Source organism: Lynx rufus, unplaced genomic scaffold, assembly GCF_022079265.1.
Source record: "Lynx rufus isolate CCGP_SWC_20201006 ecotype Redwood Valley unplaced genomic scaffold, mLynRuf1.p SCAF_8, whole genome shotgun sequence".
Classification (NCBI taxonomy): Eukaryota; Metazoa; Chordata; class Mammalia; order Carnivora; family Felidae; genus Lynx; species Lynx rufus.
Genome location: NW_025814896.1, coordinates 45541490 through 45557360, shown reverse-complemented (window position 1 = coordinate 45557360; position 15871 = coordinate 45541490). Strand labels below are relative to the sequence as shown.

The following is a 15871-nucleotide window of genomic DNA, read 5'->3' as shown; positions in this document are numbered from 1 at the left end:
CTCAGTCAGTTGAGCATCTGACTTCGGCTTAGGTCATGATCTCACAGTTCGTGGGTTCGAGCCCCGCATCAGGCTCTGTGCTGGAGCCTGCTTCAGATTCTGTGTCTCCTTCTCTCTCTGTCCCTCCCCCGCTCATGCTTTCTCTCACTCTGTTTCTCAAAAATAAATAAATGTAAAAAAATTTAAAAAAAATAACAGTGCAGCTGATTCTGGAAGTTGTCTTCAAATATTCTTTACAATGAAATATAGGGTTTGTATTCTGTTTGTAGTAGGTGTTGTGTATTTTATTATAGGGAAAACAATTACAAACTCAATTTCCAATGATTTTCTGAGATTCATGTCTTTGATTATTCGTCAAAACTATCTTGAAGCAATACGGTGTAGTTAAAAATGTCAGCAAAAATAAAATGAACAACTCAGAAAACAACAGATGCTGGTGACTATGCAGAGAAACGGGAACCCTCTTGCACTGTTGGTGGGAATGCAAACTGGTGCAGCCGCTCTGGAAAACAGTGGGGAGGTACCTCAAAAAATTAAAAATAGAACTACCCTACAACCCAGCAATAGCACTACTAGGAATTTATCCAAAGGATACAGGCGTGCTGATTCATAGGGGCACACGTACCCCAATGTTTATAACAGCACTTTCAACAATAGCCAAATCATGGAAAGAGCCTAAATTTCCATCAACTGATGAGTGGATAAAGAAGATGTGGTTTATATATACAACGGAGTACTGCTTGGCAATGAGAAAGAATGAAGTCTTGCCATTTACAGCAACATGGATGGAGCCGGAAGGTATTATATAAGTCAGTCAGAGAAAGAAAGATATCATATGTTTTCACTCATATGTGGATCTTGAGAAACTTAACAGAAGACCGGGGAGGGGAAGAGAAAAAATAGTTACAAACAAAGAGGGAGGGAGGCAAACCACAAGAGACTCTTAAGTCCAGAGAACAAACTGAGGGTGGATGGGGGTGGGGGAGAGGGAAAATGGGTGATGGGCATGGAGGAGGGCACTTGTTGGGTTGAGCACTGGGTGTTGTATGCAAACAATGAACCACAGGACTCGACGCCAAAAACCAAGAGCACACTTTACACACTGTATGTTAGCCAATTTGACAATAAATTATATTAAAAAAAAAAAAAGATACTCTCTCTCTTCCTCTGCCCCTCTCCTCCACTCGTGGGTATGCTTTCTCTCTCTCTCTCTCTCTCTCTCTCTCTCTCTCTCTCTCAAATTTAAAGAAGATGGTAGCAAAAATAACTGATATATGGGCTGTGACTATTAACAGGAAGTATATCATTTACTTATTAAATAATTACTAACCAATATCAGTATTTCTATTTGTCCTTACCCTTTTTTTCTTAGGAAGACACTCTGTTGGTGTATGTGTAATTTTTGCTACTTTGTAAAAAAAAAGATTTAAAATACTTTGTCACATGAAAATACCAAGAAAACATGTTAAATTTTTTGAGAGTTTTCCTCTTTTCCTTCTTTTCCAAAAGATGCATTGCCATTTGCTCTCTCGGGGTCTGGATATGCGAAGAGCTTGCCCAGTGTACGAGCCATCCTCAGCTGAAAGAGGCCATCAATGTGATAGGTGTGACTTTGAAGGTATTCCCAATTCGTGATGTGTATTTGACAGTAATCTGTATCCCAGATATTCAACCAGTTCTAGTTTGAATTAGCTCCATCACTATTTTTTCCCTATATCAGAGAGGGGTTTTAAATCAAAAATTGTTTTTATGAGAGCATGCTGAATGTTCTGTGAGGCTCACAAAAGAGGCCACCAATAGCTGCTTCCCCACTGGTGGCTGAGCTGTCCTGGACTGACCCCTTTGCCTGAGTGGGGCTCCTCTGTGGGCTGGGCACTTCCTGTGGCAAATGACAATTGGTAATAGTGACAAGAAAGTGCGATTTCATGCCCTGGCCTCTGCAGTGGGACTGGGAGAGACCTGAGTACTCGCCACCTGACTGGGCCTTCACACTTTTAGGATGTCTTTCTTCCTTTGCTTTGTTAATGAAGAGAGGGAGTGTTTTGGGGGGTTTTTTGTGTTTGTTTGTTTTTTGTTTTTTTGTTTTTGTTTTGCCATTGACTGGGTTCACATGCTGGCCCACATTCATTGCAAAGTCAGTACTTCAGACAGCTCTGCAAGGTAGATGGTACAATCACTATGTCCCACCAGAGGAAAGCAAGGCCCAGAGAAATCCAGTCCTAGGCACACAGGTATAAAGGATGGAAGCAGCACTGAGAGCAGATCTGTGTAACATGAAAACAAAACTGAACTTTTATACATACTGTTAGGCCACTTCCTAAACCAGGGCTCAAAACCTGCCAGGTCCCTTTCTGGCTCCTGTTTAGAGATGGTGGTAATAATTAGCACTGCTGTTATTACACCCCCCAGAACTGGCGAGTGTCTAGTCCCTGCCAGGCACTGTACTGGGGGTTTGTGGAAGTTCTCAGCTGCTAGGCACTTGTCCCACTTTACAGTGGAGAAGCTGAGGTGCAGGAAGGTCAAGGAGCTCTTTCCAGGCTCTGAATCCTGGTCAAGCCAAAGTTCAAACCCTAAACTGTGCATCTGATACCAGCGTCCAGGCTCATGCCCACCCTTCTCTACTGCCTGTCATGTGTTGCTGTAATAGTAACAACCATTGTAGCTGACACTGGGACAGTCATCACCAGGCCAGTGATAGAGCTGTGTCACCTTTGTGCTTCAGCCCACAGGATAACCAGCCAGGGACATCCCCTGCCCATGGCTTGGCATCCGGCCCTCTGGTCTAGCCCCTGCCTGTCTTTGCAGCCTGATTTCATGGCAGTGCTCCTCACCTACTCCCCTTCCTGACCAAGTCTTATGTCCTCTGACCCCCTCCCACCTGTGCACCCCATCCCCCATTCTCTCCTCCACAACACCTGGGAGTGCCGGTCAGATCCAGAGAGCTGGAGAAACACTTGCTGCTGATCCCTGTGATGAGGAATGGAAAATTGATCAAACCAAAATATCACTTAGGAGGCCTCCCTCTGGCCTGAGCAGGGTGCTGACCTTTGTTGTTGCTTTTAATCCTTAAAACCACCCTCTGTATGAAGGCTTACTGCCACCTCTGCATCACAGATGTGGAAAATGAGCTGATTGGGAAATAGAGAGTCTGCCAGGGTCAAACCCAGGACACCCTGTCCCCATGTCTGGGCTTTTCCCTAATTGCAGTGTATAAGACACTCCAAAAGCCATGGTGAAATATTCACATATAACTATTACAGTGAAAAAAAGTTGGATATCAATTGTATATCTATGCAGAGTGTAATTCGTTTTTTAATATCCTATTTTCTCAATTCTAAGATCTATTTTTCCAATCCTAGTTTTTTTTCCTAAATCTAGAAAGGTATATTGCATGTGCTGTGGCTTCTCCACCCCTACTCCCTTCCTGGAAAAGCTGTTAATAATTCAGTGGTGTCTCAGAGTGAAGGAGATCTGTAGATAAATCTTCTACCCTATGTGGTTCTATGCAGTATAGATAACAAGAGTAGAAGGATATATGACGGCTTACGTTTTCCTGTTGTCGTTCTCCACATTTTCAAAAATCTCTATAGTTTTTGTACAATTATGAGGAAAACATAGAGTACCAGAAAAAATGTAGCTGCCGTGCTTGGAGCCGCGCTCTATCAGGGACATCCCGCCACAGTGTGGGGGCTGTTCCGTTGAAGCCTGTACCCCAGGATGCTCCTGATCCCCCCATTTTGGCAATAAAAGAGAGCACAGCTAAAGAAGGCCAAGGACCTTGCTCCGGCTTGAATTGCTAAGAAATCAGAGGGCCGAGATCAGCCATATCAACCTTCCTTTAACCAGTGTGAATAGCAGAGGGAAACTCATGGATGCAGTTCCAGGACGCTGGGACAACTCCCTGCCTGCCTCCCTCCTAAGCCTGTGTTCCTGTGCCAGTGGCACTTTCACTGAAGGAGGGAGCACATGAATCTAAGAGAACCGAGAGCTATCAGGAAAGGAGTTGCCACGGGGAGCAAGGGGGACAGCAACAACTCTTAAGAAGAGGGGCCCCAGGGAGGCTCAGGGCTCTACTAGGAGGGGGAGCATCTGGCGGACTAGAGAAGGAGGCCCGGCCCCAGCGGCACAGGGTGCATGAGGCCAGAAAGGGCTTCCTGTCTTATGGGTTCCACATGGCTCTGGGCACCACTCTGCTGTGACCCTGCCCTTCAGGAACACTTGATGAGGCTGATCCAGGTGTTCCCTCAGATGCAGGAAGGGCATGGTCAGAGAAGGCTGGGAAATGCTCCCTAGAAGGTATACATGAAAAACAGTGAGAGCAGAGCACTGCCTAGCCGCCTGGAGAGTTCTACTCAGCTAGTTGTGTCTGGTGGGGGAGTGTGTGGGTGGGGGCGGAGGGTTCTAAGCCTGAGCTGTAGTCACAGACCTAGGTGTCCCCTTCAAGGTGGGGGCCGAGGGCACTAGAGTGGCAGCTTCGGCTCTGGCTCAGGTGAGCTGCCAACCCTGTCTCCTTGGCAGCCCAAGTGAGAGGAGGGCCAACCCGAGCCCCACCCTCAGCCTCACCTGTCGTTCCTTCTCTTACCCTATCTCAAGAGACATCATTGACTTTCCCCGCCCTCCTGACTTCAGTCCTAGAGTCCTGCTGCCCTAGGGCCATCCCTACCCATCCTGTCTCCCCCTGCCAATAACTGAGCCTCCTGGTGCCTTCCAACTCCTTGGCCCTAGTCTGGCCCCCACAGATCTGTCCTCCCTCCTGCCACCGGAGGAATCTGTCTGCACAGGGTCTGACCAAGTAGCCCACAGACTAGAGCACTATGCACGGCGTTCAGGGACATATGTGAACAGGTCCCTGCCTGTTCCCAAGACTGTTAGTCCTTCAGAGTAGAGACTGTATCTGCCCTGTTCATCTTGTGCCCTGTACTTTTTTTTCTTTCTTTCTTTTTCTGGCTTAAACAACATGGGAACATATTGATTCATAAAGCTGGAAAATACATGGGTAAGGAAGAGGTCAGGGTTGGTTGATTCAGGAGATTAACAGTCAACACTGACCTAATTGTCTAACTCTACTGCTCTGTAGTCCACAGAGGTGGCTTCATGTTAGGGTGGGATGCCTGCAGGGTTGGAGGATGTCTGCCAGTAGGAGTCAGGGTCCCATGTGTCCTTGTTTGTGTTCTGCAGGACTTCCATCACAGCATTCTTGTAAGAGGTACTGAGATGCATTAGTCGAGGTTTCTCGCTCATCCCTGTACCAGCAACTGAGACTGGGAATAAAATCTTCTGATTCGTTTAAGCCTGTTAGGGCACATTCCTGGAGCTGGGAGAGATGGCCTGCATGGGAGAGGGAAGGCACCTCAAAATAGATCTATTAGTTAAGGAGTGAGGGAGGAATTGATACTGGCCAAGCAACCACACATATGCACCATAGAGAGGACTGAGAGCAAGAGATGCTCTGTAAAAGGAAAAGGTGAAGGCACGTGAGTGGGGAAAGCAGTAATGAGAAGAAGCTGAGCAGTGTGTAGGGAAGGGGCACTCTGGGCAGAAGGAGATCCCAGTAATAAAGGCCCTGGGGTAGAAACGAGTTGGTATATATCCTAAGAGCAGGAAGATGCTGGCATGTTGGAGCAGAGTGCAGTGTTGAGCAGTGAAGCAGTATAGTTGACACACAGTGTGATGTTAGTTTCAGGTGTGCAACACAGCGATTCAACAACCTATCCTTCCTGCTGTGCTCCTCACAAGTGTAGCTACCACGTGTCACCCTCAGTGTTGGCACATTGTCATTACTCCATGAATATGTGCTGAATGAGTGAGTGAGTGAATGAGTGATTTGTCTCTCCCCACCACCGCCCACAGCATTCACGTGTCAGTAATAGCATCCCACCTGCAGCCCTCCAGCCTGACCTTGCCTTCCGCAGTGCCCTACCACCTGCTGCCTTGAAGGAAACACTCTCCCTCTGCCTTCTTCTGGCCTAACCTCAGCTCTCCTTCCACCCTTCCCCCATTCTCTCTACCACCTGCCCCCTCTCTCACACCTCATCCCTCTGCCCAGAGGCTCTTTGTCTGGTCTACCATAGCTCTCATTTCCTCGTTGTCCTCTTGTCTGCTCCCAGCTTCTAGTTAGATGTAAGAGCCATGCCAGCCTTATGTTTCCACCCCACGACCTGACCCCTGTGATGCAGTGGAAACACAACGAGTGGCTATTCCTGTTCTTCACCTTAGACTCGTCATGTGTTACTTCTCCGGGGGGGTGTGCAAGGCATTAGGAACATAATGGTAAACAAGATGTGGAAAAATAAACACAAAAGAACAGGCAGACAAATACAGAAGATCGGCTTGATAGCCTTAATGCCATGAGGAAAGCAAGAGGGCGAAGCAGGATGGAGCTGAAGAGCTGGAGCAGATAGACTGCCACCCCTTGGGATGGGCAAGGTGGCCTCACGGAGGAGGCCTTTAGTGCCATGATCTGAGAGATGTGGCAGAAGCCAGCATCCCAGGCAAAGCAGGCAGTAAGGGCAAAGGCCTTGGGACAGAAGCAAGCCAGAGTGTTTGCGGGGTTGAAAGAGGCTCGTGAGCATCAGGTCATCTGAGGCCTAGAGGCCAGGCTCTGAGAGCCCCTTGAGGGCAGACGCTCTTGCTCTGGGTGCACTTTGCACCTATCAGGAAGGAGTATTTGGAAACTGTTTATTCTACAGAGTTCAAAGTAATCCCCTTTGCCTTACCTTCTTCCTCGTCCTGTACATTTGCACTGAGCTGCTAAATGTTGACTTTTCCATGTCTGTGTGGTGCTGAGGTCAATTGGTACCTGCTTTATGTGACTTGGAGCTCCTGGTGTGGAAATAACTAAGCTACATATCCAGGGGTTTCCTTAGACACCCAAAATCAGCGACAAACCTTTTGGCTTTAGATAATAAGGTAGGGACAGCAGGGTAGCCCCAGGTTCTGGGCAGGGAGAGAGGCACAGGGTGTCTTTCATCTGTTACATCCATCCAACCCAATGGTCTTTATGAGTACCGTCCCTCCCCTTTGACATGCCATCTAGGAAGAAATGGGAGCATCCAAAGGTCCTTGTACACACACCAGACTCCAAAAACACACTCAAAGTAATTGAATAAATACACCATAACATAGGATTATATTCTCACAGTTCCCAAATTTTCACATTTCTTAGTACATTACACATGTGGGTGAAGTTTAATTTTATAAGGTGGGAAATCACTTGATCACTTCATGTTTCTATAAAATGAAGATCATATCTACCTTGCAGAGCTGTTAATGAAGATATATCAATGCGAAAATGAGGAGAATTCTAAAAGGGCCAGCACACAGGGAATACTCAGTAATGTACTACCTTTTAATTTCCTCCAATTGTCAAAACTATTATTTATGCAATGAATGAGGCACTTGAAATTATGGTTTTAATTTTCAGATGACTGAACAACAGCTCTTTGTTTCTATAGAATGTTAAGGAAATTAATACATGTGGACAAGAGGCAGTTATAGGATGGTACAAGTGCAATGTGGGACCAGGACACATTTTTCAAAAATTTAATGCGTAACAAGGAAATGTATCCTAAACACGCTGGAAAGAAATACATGTTTTGTTCTTCCTTAGGACAAATGCACATGTTAAGTTCAGTCCTTTAGTTTGGGGTTCTGTTTCCTGTTACAGTTTCCTAACAAAGTCGTGGCTCAGGTGGCCTGTGATGTTCTTCAGTTGCTGGTTTCCTACTGGGAAAAGCTTCAGATGTTTGAAACCTCTCTGCCTCGGAAAATTTCAGAAGTAAGTCTTTGTCCTGTAATGCTAACACGTAAGCGTTTCCCAGTTATTGTATTTGGTGTTTAATTAATTACAGATACTCAAATAATTGTTAGAGTACTGACTATTAAATTGCCATACGGGTCATTCATTTTCAGATTAAATTGCACCGGCTCTTCTCAGCTGTGATTTCAGGCACTACGTAAAGAAGCCACCAGTGTTCCAGGGCAGAGTTTTACACTTGGGGAGTTTGAAAGGCAGACACGACCACAACAAAGAGACCTTTTGTAGATTGGGCTTCATTCATCGAGAGTAATTTGGATGGTGCCAACAAGGAGTAGGCAGCTGGTTATGATGCCCTCCGTGCAGGGGCGGGGGGTGGGGGGACTGTTGAGTGAAACACGAGTCTCTCCTAGACCGAAGCCCCAGATCATGCTCTCTGCCATAGCATGATTACCCAGCTGTAATGAGATTACTGCTGTAATACCCTCTTGGGGGTGGGGGGGGGGCGGTGGTAATTGGTGGGAGAGAAAGATAGAAGGAACAGGAAGAATCATCCCAGTGATGATATCCCGGAGGCTGGTTGCATTTGAGGGTGCTTAGTTGTAAAGGAGCAGGTACCCTCACCTCTGTACATACCTGAATATAAGGCCCATCCATTCCTGCTAGTTTTTAAAGCTACACTTCTTATTTTATTTTAAAGTTTGTTTTGAGAGAGAGAGAAAGAGAGAGAGAGAATGAGCAGGGGAGGGGCAGAGAGAGGAGAGAAAGAATCCCAAGCAGTCTCCAGGCTGTCAGCTGAGCCGAAACCAAGAATCAGATGCTCAGCCAACTGAGCCACCCAGGCACCCCTAAAACTACACTTTTTAAAACGTGCCCTGTTCTTTGCACATCCAGTGGTAACTCTTCAAGGAAATGTGATTTGTCTCTGCATGGTATTACAGGGGGAGAGAAGAAGTGATACTGATTTATTTCCTCTCGGCCCTAGACAGATTTCACCAGCGAGATCACTCTGTTCTCCCCAAGAGCTTAGGTGACCTAGGGCAGAACAGAGGTTTGGACATAGGGATAGAAGATGCCGCAAGTTATAAAGTTGGGTTTTAGGGCAACTGTACACAGTTGACCTTTGAACAACATGGGTTTGAACTGCATGTATCTATATGTGGATTTTTTCTGATAAATATAGTACACTATATATGTATTTTCTCATCCTTACGATTTTTTTAATATTTTTTTTCTGTCTGGCTTACTATATTGTAAGAATACAACATAAAATACATACAACATACAAAATATGTGTTAATCAACGATTTATATTATTGTTGAGGCTTCTGGCCAGTAGTAGGCTATTAGTAGTTAAATTTGGCGGGGGAGACAAAAGTTATACATGGATTTCTTCCTGTGCAAGGTCAGGGGGTTAGCACCTCTCACGCTGAGTTGTTCAAGAGTCGATTGTAGTTTATCATTGAAAGAGGAATAGCTTTGAGAAGGAAAGGGGTGCTTTTATACCAGGATAACAGGTGGAGACCTGGGGTGGTTTATAAGAAAATCAAATGGGAGCATTTTCATAGTTATTTTTGAAAATATTTTTTTTTACTTTCATTGCATTAAGTGCGGAGACTGATGATGGGGATTGTGTGACCTCAGAGAGAAATGTCCCTTCCTCTGGGGCCCCAATTTCACCACCAGGAGGGTGGAATAGAGACGAGGCATGGCTCTATGACTTTCTTCCGATTTTCAGGATCACACAGAGCTCTAAACTGGCTCTTGGCTTCTTATCACCTTCCTCAAGTGAACTGGCACCAAGCTGGGTTTAGTGCAAGGCCATCTTGAGACTCTTATCATATGGTTTCCTAAACTATTACTATGGTCTGTTTGATTAGAGGTTTGTCTTTTATGCAGATCCTTGTGGCCACAATTGCTTTTCTTTTACCAAGTGCAGAGTACTCCTCAGTGGAAACAGATAAGAAGGTAGGTGGCACATCAGCTAAGTTTTCCCCAGTCTGTTTTTTTTTTTTAATGTAAGATAAAATGAAAAATAATGTTACACGCAGGGATATCCTTTATTATTCTTTTGTATTGGTCCTAACTGTCTCCCCTGTGAAAACTTTATTTACTCATTCATTTCTTCTGCATTTGTGTGTCCACTGAGTAATTACTATCGTGCAGGGACAGTTTGTTGTTTGCTGTGACATATAGTGAAGTTTAAAAGACTGCAATGTACAGTATTGGGCCTGTTTCCTCTTCCAGTTTATTGTATCCTTGCTACTCTGCCTCTTGGACTGGTGCATGGCGTTGCCAGTGAACACCCTTCTCCACCCAGTGTCCACAGTAGCCCTGGAGGAGCAGCACTCGTGCAGAGCCCCTTTGCTGGATTATATCTATAGGGTGAGTCTCCATTTGTGCCTCATGGACATAGAGTATAGACTTAAGCATCAGAGAATCGCCCAAATATGTCTGTGCATTTATTTATTTATTTGTGCCCTTTTGGAAAAGATATGGGGAGAGGTGAAACATTTTAAAAGAAATGAATAATTTAAGGAGTGAAAACAGGACAGAAGTAATTGTAGAGAAGCAGTGGTTACCAAGTGAAAGAAACATGCATTTTCACACGATTGCCATCTTTAAACAACTGCAGTTTGATCAGAATCCCCAATTTTCATGTAACATGGCCTATCTCTACTTAATTTTTAAAAGAAGTGTTTATATTTTAGGGATATTGACAGTCTTAGTTTGACAAAATTGTTTTATCAATTGTTTATCAAAAAGTATAAAGGTCTCAGTAATCCCTTTGCTTTACAAGATCTTAAGAAATACACTAATTAAGGAAATATATCACATCAAAGTTTTTAGCTTCATCATTTTTATGGTACTTAAAATATTCAAATTTCAACCTCTACTGATGACTGGGTATGGTGTTTGCTCTGGATCCTTTATATCGCCCTTCTATATTGGCTTTACAGTCTGTCCTGTGAAAGCTTTATTTATGAATTTGGCATTTGTGTATCAATTGAATAAATAGTACTCAGGGACAATTCTCTTGTTTATTTTTTTTTTAATTTCATCTATTTATTTTGAGGGGGGCAGGGAGGGGCAGAAAAGGCAGGAGAGAGAGAATCTCAAGCAGGTTCCACAGTGTCAGCACAGAGCCCAGTGTGGAAATCAAACCCACGAACTGTGAGACCATGATCGGAGCTGAAATCCAGACTCGGACGCTTAACCGATTGAGCCACTGAGGTGCCCCTGTTTTTAATTGTTTTAGTAAGAAACCTTTACTAGTAACCTTTAAAAAAATAATATTCCAAGTCATTAACTGATTACTGTGTTGCCTTATTTTGAAATGTATTAAATATAAAACATAGCTGAAATTCTACTAAAAAGTATTGTGTACTTTTAAATGGTTTTTTAGTGGTCAGAGATTTTAATAACTATGTTATTTTTAATTCATCCAAAGATTTTAATTCATTAGATACTCTGTCATTTCTGTGGTTTATAAACCTATGTAAGGCTTGGCTTGACAACCTAGAGTAGCCACAGTCATTTAAATTTGTCTCTTTTCTAACATTTCTTTTCTTAAAAGATTTCTCTTAAAATTGTTTTACCAATAAAAATGTCCCCTCCTAGTTAACATGAGTCACAAATTTATTGAACAACGTGATTTTATCTGTAAAGGAAACTTTTTATTGAAGTATTATATGCATCCAGTCATAAGTGAGAGCTTGATGAATTTTCACAAAGCAAGCACACCTGTGAAACCAGATCCTGGCTGCAGAAACTGAATAGTCTCAGCATTACAGAAGGACCCATGCTGGCTCCCTGCTGATTACTATCCCCATACACATACCTGGGGCAGCAACTAACCTGTGTAACGGTGTAGATTGTTTTGAACTTTGTGTAGCTGGATTTATGCAGTATGTGCTTCTGTGTCTGATGCCCTTCACTCAACATTATTTTCGAGGGGTTCATTCACTCATACGGTTGTGAATAGTTGTGAGTTTTTCACTCATCACTCTTTAGTATTACACAGTAAGAGTACGCCATGATTTAGATATCTATTTGGACATTTGGGTAGTAGAGTTTGGAACTGGAAAAAGAAGGTCTGTGAACATTCTGGTGGACAGAAGCAGGACTTGGGTGTGTGCGATCACCCAGAATGGCAAAATAAGCACTTTCTAACTTTTACTTTCCTTTTGTGTTGAAAATATATTTATTGGTATTGATATAAAAGGAGAAAAATAACCTTGCAAATAGCAGGAAGATAATTTAGAATGGAAAGGATTCTATGTTCTCAGATATTACCAAGCGAGAGTCCTACCTCCTCAAAGTGCTGTTGGCAGATTGTCAGGGACAGGATGTTCGTGGCATCCATGGCACACATTGCTTTTTACAGGTTCTGCACTGCTGTGTGTGTGGCTCAAGCACATATACTCAACAGAGTCACTACACACTGACCCTGGCTGACCTGTCATCCCCGGATTACGACCCCTTCCTGCCACTGGCAAATGTGAAGAATTCGGAGCCAGTCCAATATCATTCATCAGCAGATTTGGGCAACCTGCTCACAGTGGAAGAGGGTGAGATTCTTCAGAACATTAATTCTCATGGGCAGGAAAAGGAAAGATTGTAATCTTTTGCCCATGCTTGCTGCATTGTTTTTTAAAATCTAGTTATTAAAATTCTGGTTTCTAGACCCCTATGTGATAGCAAATTCTGCTTTCCTTGTTTCTTTTTTTCTGTTTCTTCTCTGTCTCTTTTCCCATCTTAGTTGAATTTTGTATTGAGGACCTGTGTCAGACCTATGAGACCCACAAAAACAGCTCATTTTCTATCCCCAGGGAACTTAACATGTAACTAGAGAGACAGGATAAATGCAGAAGGACTCATTTGTGGATCAGTAGCACCATGGGGACTTCCCATGGGGAAGGACTTAAGCCAGACTTAGAAGGATGAACAGACTTTGAAAGGATCTGGTCGAGTGTTATAGACTAGGAGAGCATTGAAAGAGAGAGGTGGGGATTTACATGCCACAGTTTGAGGCTCTGCTCGTGGCAGGGGGTCTATTTTATTTTATTTTATTTTATTTTATTTTATTTTATTTTATTTTATTTTAGATTGTGTTTTTAAGTTACCTGTACACCCAACATGGGGCTTGGACTCACAACCCTGAGACCAAGAGTCGCACGCTCTGCCAGCCGAGCCAGCCAGGCACCCCAGAGGGTCTGTTTTAGGATATGTGGGTATTGTCAGGATTAGGGAATGCTGTATGTCCTCCTCATCCATGCTTCTCCCTGAAATGACAAGAGCCTATCTCCGGGCCTTGAAATGTAGTTAGAATGTGGGTGTATCATCTGTACATGTGAAGTAATTGCATAGAACCAAACATACACACACACAAGGGCATGTACACTGAGTAGACTCTGAATATTAATGAAGTGTATCAATGTCAAAATTTCCAAATTGTGATACTGTCCTATAGCTATGCTATGTAAGATATTACCAGGGGGATGAAGGATATTTGGGATCTCTCTGTATTATTTCTTATAAATGTATGTCGGTCTTTAATTGTCTCAAAGTTAAAAGTTAAAAAAAGAAACGTGGGTGTGGAGTGTTAAATCATCCATGAAAATGGTATGGACTTTGCAAGTTAAAACCTGGGTCCAAGAATGAACTTTGGGGGTAAAAACATCCTTAAAGAAAAAGGAATGAGGGAATGTCACCAGGAAAGCAGTCAGGGAAATGGAGAAAGAACCATGAAAGAGTTCTGAGAAGTGAAGAATTCACTTCTGAGGGAAGAAAGGGAATAAAGAGCCAAGGAAGGTCAGCAATGCTCCATGCTTCAGAAACATCAGGGAGGGTGGGGCCAGAACAGGAGCTGTTTTATTTCCCAACTAAGCAGTGGGTGGTGGGTTTTGCTGAGTACTTTGGGCACGGCAGTTAGTCTGTAGCCAGATAGCCGGAGCAGGTGATTTGGGGATGTCTATTCAGAACCCGCAGATATTCCTGTTGGAACCTTTGGTGGACAAAGGAAGAATAGTAGCCAGGTGAGAGCATGGAGTCCAGGGTAGTGCTTGCAAGACTGCAGAATCTGGAGTATGGTTCAGGTCAAGGGGAAGGGCACAAGCAAGGTGACAAGGAAGAGAACAGAAGTGAGGGCACCAGTCAGGGGCAAGGGCTCTGGAATCAGTCAGCCCTGATTTTATAAATGAGCACACTGAGGTGAGGGATTTTCCCAAGGGTATAGAAGCCAGAAGTAATGGAGGTGAAATTTGAATTGAAGATTTAATGATCAGGTTTCTGAAATAGCACAGCATTTAACTGAGATTTTTCCACAGAGTAAAGACTTACATTTAGTTGTGCTGGTAGACAGTACACAGCACATGTTCACACTATTGTTTACCTCCATTTGCATAATCATTTAGTTGTCTTTTTCTGGACTTCCACAGTTTTTTTAAACTGCAATATTTCTTGATTTTTTTCCCTATGGTTAGAAATTCAAACCATATCTTAAAAAAAAATAAAATGACCCATGATCTGTTTTTTTTTTTATTGGTTCCTACCATGCAGTCTATGTCTTAGAAGAAAAAGAACTTACTTTTTCCTAAAGCCATTAATTATAGTCTCATCCCACATGACTGTCCTTAAAATAAGTTCAGCACATATTATGATCTGTCTCTTGAAAACAGTCGGAGATTGATAGGTTAGTGAAAAACAAGAAACCTAAAAATGCACATTTAAATTTTCTGTACTGCCTTTCTTTTGATGTACAACACTCTTTGACTTGAGTATTCTCCAGAAAACCTTAGGACCTTGCGCAGTCTTGTCCTACCTATGTGGCGCTAAAAATAATTATTTGAATTTCGGTGGCAAAGGAGTTTGAAAATTCACCAACAGTTTAATTACATACAAAAGCAAAGCAGCTTAAAAACCTGTTGGCACACACACCCTTGCTGAGTAGGTACATCCTCTATGAAATGGGAGAACAATTAAAGAGGACACCTGAAGTATTTTAGGTTAAACAGAAATGTGCTCATATTTGAGTTTTTTTTTCATTCGATGTCATAATTCGTCATTCATAACCAAGCTATTTATTCTCCCATGTTTCTGAGATGCAATATTATATTTTTATTTATTGTTTTCAAATGACCCTTTAACCCACTGTTATCTACTATTTGACATAAATACTACTTTCAAATAGCCACAGACAAGAGACACATCTGCTTCCCCACAGTTGAAGTGGCTACTGGCCCAGATCGAGGAAAAGACACTGATAGTATTCACAGGTGCTCAAATTTCTCATTATTAATGCCTAATTGCTTTAAAAAGAAGGAAAGGGAGGAACTGTAAAAAATGAAACTTAAAAGACATACTGACATTACTGCTTTTCTATTTCATTTCTAAATTTAGCAAAATAAGATAAATATTTGGATTATATTTTTTTAATGTTTATTTACTTAGTTTTGAGTAAGAGTGTGAGTGGGGGTGGGGCAGAGAGACAGGGAGAGAGAGAATCCCAAGCAGGTCCCATGCTGCCAGCACAGAGCCCAACTTGAGACTCAAACTTACAAACCATGAGATCATGACCTGAGCTGAGATCAAGAGTCAAACACTTAACCAACTGAGCATGTCCCAGATTATATTTTTTTAATTATTTGTGGAAGTTACAAGATTGCTTTTTCACAAATGGAGTCTAGATTTTCTCTTTATTTTCCAGGGAACTCACAGGCAGTTAATTTAGCTGAAGTTGGCCAGGGAAGAACAATTTTTATTTCACAAATGTTCCCTTTCCTTACTCTTCAGTGCCAAAGGTACTTGTTTTTTTTACTGGGTGTATCGTGGTTTATGAGTTGATTGGTGTGACTCCAGTTAACTTCCCACTGTAGAATTCAAACACATTTATTAAAATACAAATTTGTATCTATCTCAAATTGAAAGCACGACCTTTATAAGAGGAAGCAGAGGAAAGTTGCTTTTCCAGTTGTTGTGTGCTTTGGGCTTTACCAAATTGGACCTTTGTCGCTAGTTCCAGAGCCTGCTCCATCCTGTCATCACCATGTAGTGTCTTACACCACGGACTCCTGAGCCCCCAGCTGGCCCTACCTTTGTTGTTTGGGGCATTAA

At 42.9% G+C, this 15871-nt stretch overlaps 1 protein-coding gene across 2 annotated transcripts in view; it reads left to right on the top strand.

Moving 5' to 3' along the window:
- The window catches only part of RALGAPA2 (Ral GTPase activating protein catalytic subunit alpha 2), a 329438-nt gene that overhangs the window by 191143 nt on the left and 122424 nt on the right, over window positions 1–15871 (top strand). For both annotated transcript variants that reach the window (XM_047068562.1, XM_047068561.1), the window contains exons 27-31: window positions 1510–1618; window positions 7667–7777; window positions 9656–9724; window positions 10004–10141; window positions 12144–12327. In XM_047068562.1, coding sequence (XP_046924518.1) covers window positions 1510–1618; window positions 7667–7777; window positions 9656–9724; window positions 10004–10141; window positions 12144–12327 — 611 coding nt within the window. The remainder of the gene's footprint in view (window positions 1–1509; window positions 1619–7666; window positions 7778–9655; window positions 9725–10003; window positions 10142–12143; window positions 12328–15871) is intronic.